General features: G+C 38.9%; 1 protein-coding gene across 3 annotated transcripts in view; it reads right to left on the bottom strand.

Moving 5' to 3' along the window:
- arhgap21a (Rho GTPase activating protein 21a) overlaps window positions 1-13449 on the bottom strand; it is an 83627-nt gene that overhangs the window by 46879 nt on the left and 23299 nt on the right. For all 3 annotated transcript variants that reach the window (XM_066718241.1, XM_066718260.1, XM_066718251.1), the window contains exon 3: window positions 1372-1548. In XM_066718241.1, the coding sequence (XP_066574338.1) occupies window positions 1372-1548 (177 nt within the window). The remainder of the gene's footprint in view (window positions 1-1371; window positions 1549-13449) is intronic.

Genomic DNA, 13449 nt, shown 5'->3' with positions numbered 1-13449 from the left:
CATCTGTGATTCTCGTGTGTGTGTGTGTCTCATGCAGGGGAGTCACAACTCGAAGGTTATTTCCTCAAAGTTGCATTCCAATCTGACAGCTACCAATTCCATTCCTTAGCATTACAGTTTCAGTTTTCAGTTCTCAGTAGTAGGTGCTGATGTACCTGCTTAGGTCATCCTATGCTTGTTATTCTTTATTAACGGTTCAAGACTATGCAAATGATTTTAAATTATCTGATTCCCTTCTACGTAACTTGCAGGTCTCCTTTCCCTATGCTTTGCTATAAGAGAGGTACAAGAAAAGCACTCTGAAAATGCACTCACACTGAAGTCTCTCAATAAAAGATGACTGATTCAAAGAAAACCCTTACGCTCCTCAAATTAGGAACATTACAGACCAGCAGTACTGATCTGGGGTTACGGTAACTGAATTATACCGTTTTCCATTTACCAGATACATGTACTGTTGATTAAAGCAAGGATTAAAATCACATGTGTAATTCATCCATTTGCCAGTAAACCTAGAAGATTAAGCATCTGGGAACTCCAAATTGACAAAAATGTCTTCTGCAACTCTAGCTACCTCTTGTTTTCCTCTCTCATTGCTGCAAATGGAAGATCTCATGAATTATCCATGAGAACCTGCAGGCTTGCGTTTCACTCCTGAAGTCACCTAGTTACAATATTTATTTTATCATCACCAACCGTCAGTATTGATTTTTGCTGTAAAGTCATCATTGCCCATGAAAAGCATATGGAAGTGTTTAAGAACCTTATGTCTTACACTTGACAACAGTTCCAAAACAACCTGAGTGTGGTGCAGAGAAAATTCCCCTTTGTCCAAAAAACAACTTTACAATTCAGACAACACAGAATTCCATTTGGTCAGAGGCGTCAGAAACCTTGAATTTAGTCCATCTTTAATATAAAAATAAGCATGCTGGGAAATACTAAATAAGGACCGGCCCATTAGCAGGGGAATCTGAAAACTAATCCTGTCCTAAAAACAAACCCTACATTAGGTCTTTGTGCAGAATTACATTCCAAATGTATGAGTCTGAAAACGTCTTACAAAAATTCATAACTGCTTCACAAAACTCCCTGGAAAACTGCCCTTTTCCAAAGAATGACAATAGTTGTGCAAGACAGTTCTTAAAACATCTGATACCAGCCAGAGACATGTTTGTAGCCCTCAGTGTTGGGACACCAACAAAAAACTAGAAAGATCTACTGATTTTATGCATCTTTGTTGATGAAAACTACTGGCATACTTCATTAATCACCCCAATGCGATATGAACAATGACATGACGCAGAGCCATGTTAGCCTGACTCCGGGCTCAAGTCCCTCGTTTGCAAGCAGCGAGATTGCTACACCAACCTTCAGAGAGGAGTGGACGGCCGACTCGGGAGGGTAGACGATGAAGTGGCGCAGCGTGAAGCCAAAGCCCTGGGAGGTCCTGCGCAGGCGGAGGGTCTTCGGGCCAGGCCAAGAGAAGGGCTCCTCCTCACCGGGGGAAGCGGTCTCGCTCTGCTCCCGTACATCCTTCTGTTTGGCCTGCAACCAGGACAACAGGTTCCTTGATTACACATTTTGTAAAGCAACACATTCAAAGGATACAGGAAAATAAATACTTTATGTAAGGCCCCCAAACCAGTCATCAGACAGTGACATCTCTTGGTCATATTCAACAAGAGAATCCTTAAATCTAAACATTAGATTCACTGTATCACGCCGTTACAATCAATCATAACCATTCCAGAACCATGGAAAATGCTCTTAAAAGTATTAACCTTATTTCAAAAAATAGATAAAACGGACGATCCAACCAGCTGTACTCAATTCCTACCACCTACAGTTTCTACCTTATAGTATTTTTTAATATGGCACAAATGTTTACAGAACTGGAAAACTATTGAAATAAGAAAAATATATCAATGTATTTTTTGCACATGTATGCACGTTTGATTCAGAAAAGAACTCTTGGTTACTGTAGCTTAGCTGCATGCCATGACTCAGTAATACCGACACTCCATCATTAACTTGTCTGAAAATACAGAACAGCCCAACAAACCTCCATATTGCAGGATTTCCCATTTAAAATATGCATACTGAAACAACTGAAGCTTGTGGGTTTATAATGCATCTGCAATGATAGATCTATAGCTCAAAACATACAAATATATCAAAGCAAGGATGATTGTTAATGATAGCATATCATTTTTGCTCTAATTTAGAAGATAGGTCTGTTATAAATTTGAATAGATGGAACAAAAACACAAGTAATCCAGGTCCAGTGCAGCTGTCTACACGAGACTAAATCTACAATTTGTCACCTGCCTCACACCAATAGTGGAAAAGGTCTGTTAAGGCAACTTTAAATTGCATGGACATTCAATGCTAGAAACATGTTGAGATGCTAAACGGTACTTTATTTTAAAAGTAAATTGTGTTTTTATAAGTTTACACACAGTATTATTTCTCATATTGCCTACCAGCTGTAAAGCCCTCCAGAGAATGGGCTGGGCTTATATAACACAGGCAGATGAGATCATCTTGACCCAGGATTCTGGCTGGAAATGTTCAACAACACAACACAAGAAAGAAGGGCCCGTTATTTAAAAGGGAAACTATTTCAAAGTGTTGGAGAGAATCAAGGATTAATATATAGGAACAATGTTTAGTTCTTAAAATATTAAGTACTGAATAAACATTCTATGGATATAAGAAATCCTAGGAGGTTTTACTTCGATGCAGCTGTTGTCCCATTTGTGTGTATAAGCACAGTAAAAGGTTATTGCCCGTTAAATAGACAAATGTAGATGTAACCAGACTACAACCACAAGATTATATATATATATATAAGCTTTCTATAAAATTCCAGTCCTGAAGTAATGTGCTTGTAAACTGACTGGTGTGTGAATGCACTGACCCTGTTGAGAGCAAAGAAAGTGTACAAGGGAATCCACTGCAGCTTGTAAGTTAAACATTTATGGCATTTTATGTAGCCTAATACTGCATTACTCTTCCCATCTTTTTAAAAATGGGTATGTGGTCCCATTTCCATAAATATATATGAAATTTAGTTTCCTTGTGTCCAATACCATATCAGTCTCAGTTGGACAACTTGCACCTGTTTACAGTATATTTATAGCATGGCACTAGGATGCCAGAGAAATTCTAACGGTGGAATGTTTGACAGATTCCAGCAGTCTTTCCTAAGGAATTGACTTTACTGTATTTACACCCCTGTGACAATATTGTGGACAAGCTGGTGCCTATGAAATGAGTTTTCCCCAGGAAGTATAATGTGTACAGTATAGTAGTGTTTAACTGCAAATTGAGACTGAGTCACTTCTAGCCAAGCATCTACCCACAGCATCCCCAGTGAAAAGCACCTACACTAACCACAAGACAAGTTATCCGAATCACAGCTTCAGAACAAAAAAGTAAGTGCTATTTAAGGATTGTAGAAATTTGAACAACCTAAAATAGCTGATAAAGAAAAAGGTAGACAGCACCTGCATTAAGGACACTAAACTGTGATGAAAAGCCAGTTGTACAAGCTCAAAAGATCTACTTCGCATTCTCAAAACTGCTCAGTAGAAGCTTCCAGATGGGGAATAATCACTGGAGTGTTTAAATGTTAATTTAAACAAAGTGCGTTTTGAAAACCACCCCACAGACGTCTATAATTGGAGTGCTGCAAAATTCGACACAGACCAGAAGTAGCAATGTGCATCAAAATCATTATTCAAAAATGTTATGTTCTTATACAAAAATAGAAACAGGTAACCGTTCCAATTTTACATTTATCTCTATTTTAGATCAAAAATATTTGTTTAAATATGCCAGATTAAAAACATATATACACATCCTCTCTTACACACATACAAATCATCCCTGTACATTACATCTGTGAGGTGCCTTACCCTGAAATTGCCACAGCTCCTTTTGGGAGCCTCTCCTAGTTTACTCCAGGAAACACTGTCACAGCACTTCAAGCCCAATTCCACATCTCCCCAGTTTGCTAGGAGCTTAAACCAGAGACAGTATGGTTCTGATAAACAGCTCTCAATCCCAGCCAGTCGTGACCATTGGCAGTCCTTGAGGGAGGGAGAGCATCCCAATTCCACAGGGTCCGGATCACACATGGTCTTGGGCTTTGGCAGCGGAGAGTCTCAAGACAACTGCACAGGCTGGTGACACCCCCTCCCCCTGAGCAAACATATCACCTCCATGACGGCGCAGAAAAGAAGCCACTGCACCAACAAGATAGGTGCAGATGGAGAGAGACGCGTAACTGTTCTGCTTTTTCACCACTTTCTTCACTTGCCTGACATTTCCCCCGCCTGTCAGTATTGTGAATCAAAGCTGCATCCAAGCACTGCATCCCCAGAGTTGCATGATTTCAGCACTGGCAACTTAACTGCATTTGAGAGGACGAGTTAAGATGTGCACACACACACACATCTGGGCGTATACACTCGCTCTCCTGAAGGAAAAGCAAGGCCAAGACTTGGTGAGCTGCTCACTCTCTCTCTCTCAGACAGAAGCAGCTGCCACTGGTGTATCAATTACAACCTCTGACCCCCAACCCCTCCCCACACCCAGTCACTAACTCAAATGGGTTAAACCCATGAGAAATTCCACATGCTGCACATTCTAGCACTAGGGGGACAAAGGCAGCAAAGCAGTGTTATCTGGGATGCGAGCAGAAATACTTTGGATTGCTTTGCCGCTTTGGTCTAGAAAAGCTAAGAAAACCCTTGTGCCCCTCTGATACCAGAACAGATGTCATGTTTTCCCTCAGCAAGCTGCCTCCTCACAAAGTATTCATAAGCTAAGAGGCTGGTGAACTGGTCTTCAATGGTTTAGGTTTTATTTTAAGTGCAGTTGCTACAAGATAGGATCTTTGGAGATACAGTACGCTAAGTGCAGCACTACTTATGGAATCAGATGGAAATAGAGAACTTACTTTGCCATATCTTTAAGTGACAGTGGTTTCATATTAGAACATTATGAATTATGTTTCTGTAAATAAGACTAGATTAGCTGATAGGTTTTTGGTTTTTGTATTGGGTAACCCATATATTATACACAATTAAATGCATGATTTCAGAGATCCCCTCATTTAAAACTGCCCAAATGTACAGCAGATAGGGAGAAAGCAGACAGAATGAGCTTTAACAGCAGTTTATGACTAAAGCACTGTTCCCATGGTAACAAACCATCCCAGAGCAGAAGCAATAGGCTCTTATTACAACAGCCATTGTAATAAACAACTGTGCAAAAAATAACAACTCAAATATGTAACTGATGACACAATGTCCGTTTAATTTTAATGACATCATTCACAGAACAAACAATTTCTTAAACTGCACCAAGGCCAAGTGCTCTCCTTTCTGGTTTTCTGATAATCCTGTATGGTGTTGTAGAACGAATTAAAAAAAACTAAAATGAAAGTCTGCAGGAAAAACACCGCCTCTACTGCAATGTGAGAACTGTGATCATAAAGGGTCAGTGAGGTGTTGGTATCCAGTTGTGCGCACTGTACAAGGAGGCCTCATTTGTAACGCTAATCCAGTTAACAATTAAACGGCTGATCACAGGCCTTTCAAATATCACAAGATGAGTAAAAATAACGAAAGCTTAACTGCAGAATTAAGCGCTTCTGGAGTCATTTATGAGCAGAGTAATTATAATCAACTGTAACCAAAATAACTCAGCGATAAATAGATGTTTACTGTCAATGTCATGTCAAATTGTGAATTTTGTTTCGTTTCTCTCGTTTCTAAAGTAAAACATACATTAAAAAAAATGTACTTCATAGAGATTATCCAATAATCCTCTGGCAATATTAATCACTGTTCAGAACTGACAAAACCTACACATGTACATGTAACTTTAGGTTTAAGACTGCTACTCAACACGTGCAAAAAGGAGCACTTTTCTATACATGCAGAAAGGAACTGAACAGCCTTTAAGCCATACAGGTGCTGCTGCTGTACATTTTGACATGTCAGAACCTTCCCTCTGAGTTCATACCTGCCCCCTGATATGTCAATCTATATATATTTTTTAATCAATACAATATCTCTGCAACCAAACACTCCACTTAAAAAAACAGCACCAAAATACACAGCCTACTACTGTAGCCTTTTCAAATCAATCATCTTTAAACAAAAGAAGTCATCGCCACTGCCCACAACAGAGCAGCAGACTGGGCTTTTGAAATTGAAGACGTCTCCAGGCCTCAACCACAGAGCCCTGGGGAGCAGCCAGTGGACGCTGGAGAGAGCAAGGGAGAGGCACAGCTCCTGTGGCAGGCTACCCCACGTCCCAGTCAGACACCCTGGATCATTTTACAGACAAAGGGCTGAGCATCTGCTTCCTTAATTCTTCTACTCTTCATCTATGAAACCCTGGGGGATCAAATTCATGCAAAATATTTATGCCATTCAAAAAATGTCATCGCCCTAGAAATTCCTGTTAATGAGACATGCATTGTACAAGAAGAAGTGAAAACTGGAATACACCCGGTTGGAACACGAGATTGGATTTAAAATCATGCAGGGACTTAGGATTACATTGTTAACCTGAACTACTGATTGACCCATTTGTATTACAAAAAATACACGGTACAAAATACGTATATTCAATGACACAAACTATTTTGTATCAGGAAAGGAAAAACAATAGCACTTGATTCAGGCAGCATGCAAGGCAGCATGCAAAAAGACAACAGATACAGTATTATGGCCTGCAATTGTACTCCAAGTGGTTCACAAACCCCATGTAAATTCCTTTTTTCTTTATTAAAAAGCTTGTGAAACAAGATTCTTTTCTTAGCACAGGCACTGTATTACTTTTCACTTCCCTGTATTGTGCTGCAGTACATTTAGGCTACTATTCAAGAAAGAACACACAGCACTATTGAGCGAGGAACTCTTTAACATTCAACAGCAGCTCTCATTTTTGCAGTCGTATACTCTGCAAAGCTGCAGGGGTACAAATTCAGAGCTCATGCTACATTACAGAAGAATGCCCATACGAAGGCATGTCCCATCTACAGACTAATTTGTCAGTCGAGGCTGCTAGAGCTGGTGAAAAACTATTTCCATTCAATTCTTTCACACATAATCATAGGGAGAAAAACTAATTCAGGGTCAATAACAGATCTATAGAGCATCTTATCATACTTACAAATGGGTGTAGGCAGATCTCCACCACATGATTTAAGGCCTAAAGTGAGAGCTATATTTCTAAACCGCATTGCATTTCACTAAAATGTCTTTAAAAATAACAATACTAGATCATGGTCTCTTTCAGTGTGAAAGTGGGTGGTGGGAGATGGGTGCTAGCACTACCATGTGAGAGCAGGGATGGGGGGGTAGCGAGGAGGCTAGCAGTGCTGTGTGTTTTCAAATGAAAATCGAATGCAACATAATATATATATATATATATATATATTATGTTGCATTTTTTTTTTTTTTTTTTTTAATACACCTACACTTTCTATCCCCGAATTCAACTACTCAAAAGTAAATCGAGAGTCCCATCGAATATTCATGCCCAGTATAAAGGAGAGTTTCTACTTTATTTTGCTGTGAAGCATCATGTAGAGCACCAATACACAGAGAAAATGTTTTGACCAGTGTACACAAAGCAGACCTAGACTCTTACAGTCTTTATTGAAATTACAGGAAAACCAACCCACAGCATATTGGATATATTTACCATACAGCAGGCAGATTTATAGAGATTAGAGTCAAAAATGATCCTGCTTTATATCTGGCCTGAAATTTGAAATACATTTTGGAGCACATAAATAGGCTAGATTATTTGTACTTAAATACGGTCTGTTTAAAAATTAAAGGCAGTTCAGTTAGCTAGGAGTCTGCATAGTTCACATTTAGATATTTATCTAATTCATGTGTGCTCTATGCAGTTCTGAAAACTAACAATGGGCATTAATGAGGTCTAGTAGCAGTCTGCCCTCAAGCTCCTTGGACTGCCCAGGAGACTGTCAGTAGGCAAAAATGCTGAGCAGTACAACTACAGCTGAAGCAGCAGACATGGTGATAAACTACGTTAGCCTAAGTGTGAAATTAATGTAAAGCTCAGACCAGTTGTTTCAATAGATACAAATCTGAACTGACTGAACTCAGATGCATTTCACAGTCAGAATCTGCTGCATAAAACCATGATACCAAAAAACACTTAATCCAGAACAGGGGTCATAGTATAGGAATATGTCCTTTAAGTAAAGTTCAATATTTTGTACATTTGTGGTGGAGGTTCTCTTCTCCAAACAAAGCTCGGCCATTGAAACAGGAAGCCCAGCAGAGCTGTATTAGTAATCAGTTTCACAAGCCAACACTTAAATTTCCCTATTGTCTATTGAAATCCCAAGGCACCAACAAACAACCGCCACTGCCATTCACTAACAATAGCAGCTGTTCTTAATGACAAAAAGGGGGGGGGGGGGGGGGGACAATGAAGAAAGGCAAACAAAAATCCCAAAGTGCAACCAATACCAACTGTCAGCCAAATTCAACCGATTAAATTGGAGTTCTACATATCTTCAACAGATTAAAATACAGAATATCCAAATTAGTTCAAAAGAAGACCTTTTCCATATATAAATTGCACAATTAAATATTGAATACTACAGACAAATCACAATCAAACCAAAAGATGTGATTTGCTTGTGAAGGTCTGATTGGTTAGGAACAAGGAATAGCTCCTCATTCAAATGGTTCAACTTTCTAAATTACCAGGGCAATATCCATAGTGAGAATTCAAATTTTTTAACTTGGTTAATATAACGATGTGTAGACCTATATTGTGCAGTGTACAGCTAGGATTTCACCTGGCTCATGTGTGGAACCATTTAATGTCTCCTCCAATTAAGGATAAAATAATTCCCATCAAATCAACAATAGTGACTTGCATATGGTTCATAAGAGTCAACGTAGCTGCAAAGCAAGCTGATCATGAATCTCAACGCATTTCTGTGCTGCCGGGAGGGAGGGGTCACCATTCCAGACACATGCCTGACAGATTTGTCATTACCACTAACACTTCGTGGTGTGGTGACAGCTCCAACAAACAAATTCCATCAAAAGACCCCAGCTCACACACATTAAACAAACAAAACAAAAATATATATATTTTAATTTACAACCCACACCAGAGACCCATATCATAAATGTGCCAAAGCTAAGTTTACAGTTTAAATTAATAAAGCATTTATTTTAAAAAACTCAAGTTTATTCAGATAAAACATTTTAAATTAAAATGATAATGGTTGTTGTTCTATGCATGAATTCAAGTCCTACACTTTACCATAAGATTCCACTGGTTCCATTCCAGAATCTTAAAATCTAAATAAATGTTTAACAGAAAATAAAAATTAAATTCAGAATATTCCAACAGAATATTGGATATGACAAAGGAGCCTTACAGACAAAGCAGGCCAGCACTGTGTGTGTGCGCGCATGCAGACTACTATGGAAGTATTGGGTTTGTCAGCTTGTAGGTATGCGTGTCATTGAAAAGATACCCAAGCCCTCAAGGAAAATTTTAAATTAAAAATGTCAGGTGTGTGTGCAAAAAACAAAGTAGTCAGTGAAAATACGCATGACCATAAAGTCACAAGGCCAAAAACTCAACATGGCAGTTCTAACTCTGCAATCTCCATGGCCAGTTATACTGGTTGTTCAAGAAGGGAATCTAAGAGATTTAGGTCCTAGTTGTTGTTAATTTTGCATTAAACACAAAACTTAGAAGGGCGTTTACCATTTGCTGAACCTCCACAAGGTTTACATGAATACAGCAACCTCTCAAAACCAGCCTTTGTACACCTCACATACAACAGCAACCAACTGCATCTTCTTCACAGGTATAGCCTAGTCCAAGTAGTCTCAACAACAGTTTCATATTTCCTGCTATGTATATTTTTAGAATCTTGTAAAATATTAACTGCAAGGATGAAATATTCATGAACATTTTTAGAGCCGTTTCACTGGTGAAAAATAAACCTTACGCAAAGTATAGGAATTAAATATTTAAGATATCCACTTTGTCTCATTCATAATGTGTTCAAACACATTATGTATCATGTGGGTAAAGTCTCACACATATTCAATGCCATAAACCGTGACTGTCATTCACACAACTGGTTCAGCGGAGTAAATTATATTGCAACACTCCAATCTATATAGAAACAAAGCATTTCTAACAAATCTACAGCTTTAGGCTGGAATTCCTAAGGTGCTTATTTGTCAATTGTGGCATGAGATCAACAAGATAACTTAATTGGGGGCATGCCTTGGGGAATAAAAACAAAACAAATGCAAATGTAAAATACATCTTATAAGACTGGAATGCAAATTAAGCTACATTTTTTGATTTAGAACTAAATATGATAAACAATGCCAGGATGGGAGAAAAAATAAAAAATAAATCTCTTTACATGATTGGAAAAGCATTGGCTTCTCTTAAATGTTCTTCATATTAGAGAGGTTATTTAGTAACTAATTTAACATCAATTATTACTGTCTTGAATATCCTCAAAATGAAATTACTTCACTGGATCCTGCAGTTGACGTTCACAATTTACTTGTCTGGTGTCTGAGCACATGGAACATGGAAAACCAATTATGGTCCCAGGCTGAGAATCAAGGGAGATGGTGTTGTGCCAATGGGTGTGCACTGCCCTCAGATTACACAGCCAGCTTCACTTGTGTTAATGAAACATCACAAGATCCTTTCCTTTTCTAAAAGCTCCAAATTATTCTGTTCTTCAACCACATCTCTTCTTGCCCATGGGATTACCTGTGCTATCTTATGTAGTTTAAGACCAGTATCATACATGATGCATCACAAACGTGAATGACCACAATGGAGTATCAATAACCCAACACATTTTCACAGTATCCCAGTGGGAGTGTGGCAGGACAGGACAGTGGTTTTTCTTCACATAGTTAGTATGGATCTCAAATTAATTAAGACATTAGCACAGTGGGATCAATACTGTTGAAGGTTCACACTGAGACACAACTGTTTGTTTACTGTATATTAGATCGGTCATCCAGCATAGTCATTGTAAGTAGTCAACTTTATTCCAAACTAAACAAAGATCCACTCTGAAATATGGGAGGTTTAACTGGGGTGGTTGCTGGGGGGCAAAGGACAAAATTATAGATATACAATGTGAAATCACAGCAATCAGAGGCTGTTGGCAAACTTGCTGAAATGAAAATGAACATTTAAAACAATTTCTGCTTTAACAAAATACATCCCATCATTGTCACTGTCACATGTTTTCTTGAGGGTATCTATAAGATGCTTTAACTGGTTGAGTAGTCTATATCTTAAGGCTCTGGTAACTCTGTGTAATGCAAAATTATAAGCAACAGAATGTTGTTTTTAACAACTATAAAATGCCTGGCGGGTTACACTGGAGCTAAGCTTGTCTTCCCATGTCCTGCTAGATTTTGTTCCAACCCAGATGTCAGTTAATTAATTGAACTAATCATTGGCCTAATCACATGTTATTAATTTTAAACCATTGGATACGACAAGTGAAATATTAAAGTATATAAGGCACCCATAGTCTCCAACATTTCGTAAGTTAAACAATCTTAAAACAAAAATCGAAGAAAATCAGATCAATTAAGGTTTCATTGAGATCCAGAAAATGAATTGTAATATTCCAGCTCTGAATACTGAGGTTGGGATAGTCTTTGTATTCTGAATACTAATGGAATTCTGATCCATGTAAATAACATATTACAAATATGAAGATGAACCCACAAAGAGCAGAAGATGCATCAGATGATGAAACTAGTTAAGAAAGTTACAGATCAGCTGGATGGGAGGGGAGGTGTAGTGAAGTTTTTAACAGAGTGGGGCGGAAGGAATCCAGTCTGCAATAATACAATAAAACAAATGAAATATTCAATTCCATAGGTGAAAAAGTTACCACTAATAAGTGCCTTTGTTAAATTATGCTACAAGAACACCAACTCAACATAATTATAGGTGAACTTCAAAAAGGGACTACACTATCACTGCTCTCAGGTTTGCAGCCGGAAGTAAGCATCGCATGCTTACTTACACTATAAACCGAATACTTCTCTTGCCATGGAAACACAGAATATAAACAATTTGGATGCATGTAAACAGAGCTCTTTTCATATATGTATGCATATATCTATATATATATATATATATATATACATACACTCACCTAAAGGATTATTAGGAACACCATACTAATACTGTGTTTGAACCCCTTTTGCCTTCAGAACTGCCTTAATTCTACGTGGCATTGATTCAACAAGGTGCTGAAAGCATTCTTTAGAAATGTTGGCCCATATTGATAGGATAGCATCTTGCAGTTGATGGAGATTTGTGGGATGCACATCCAGGGCACGAAGCTCCCGTTCCACCACATCCCAAAGATGCTCTATTGGGTTGAGATCTGGTGACTGTGGGGGCCAGTTTAGTACAGTGAACTCATTGTCATGTTCAAGAAACCAATTTGAAATTATTCGACCTTTGTGACATGGTGCATTATCCTGCTGGAAGTAGCCATCAGAGGATGGGTACATGGTGGTCATAAAGGGATGGACATGGTCAGAAACAATGCTCAGGTAGGCCGTGGCATTTAAACAATGCCCAATTGGCACTAAGGGGCCTAAAGTGTGCCAAGAAAACATCCCCCACACCATTACACCACCACCACCAGCCTGCACAGTGGTAACAAGGCATGATGGATCCATGTTCTCATTCTGTTTACGCCAAATTCTGACTCTACCATCTGAATGTCTCAACAGAAATCGAGACTCATCAGACCAGGCAACATTTTTCCAGTCTTCAACTGTCCAATTTTGGTGAGCTTGTGCAAATTGTAGCCTCTTTTTCCTATTTGTAGTGGAGATGAGTGGTACCCGGTGGGGTCTTCTGCTGTTGTAGCCCATCCGCCTCAAGGTTGTACGTGTTGTGGCTTCACAAATGCTTTGCTGCATACCTCGGTTGTAACGAGTGGTTATTTCAGTCAAAGTTGCTCTTCTATCAGCTTGAATCAGTCGGCCCATTCTCCTCTGACCTCTAGCATCAACAAGGCATTTTCGCCCACAGGACTGCCGCATACTGGATGTTTTTCCCTTTTCACACCATTCTTTGTAAACCCTAGAAATGGTTGTGTGAAAATCCCAGTAACTGAGCAGATTGTGAAATACTCAGACCGGCCCGTCTGGCACCAACAACCATGCCACGCTCAAAATTGCTTAAATCACCTTTCTTTCCCATTCAGACATTCAGTTTGGAGTTCAGGAGATTGTCTTGACCAGGACCACACCCCTAAATGCATTGAAGCAACTGCCATGTGATTGGTTGGTTAGATAATTGCATTAATGAGAAATTGAACAGGTGTTCCTAATAATC

This window comes from Amia ocellicauda, chromosome 2, assembly GCF_036373705.1.
Source record: "Amia ocellicauda isolate fAmiCal2 chromosome 2, fAmiCal2.hap1, whole genome shotgun sequence".
In the NCBI taxonomy this organism is placed as follows: Eukaryota; Metazoa; Chordata; class Actinopteri; order Amiiformes; family Amiidae; genus Amia; species Amia ocellicauda.
This window is presented reverse-complemented; position numbering and strand designations above follow the sequence as displayed.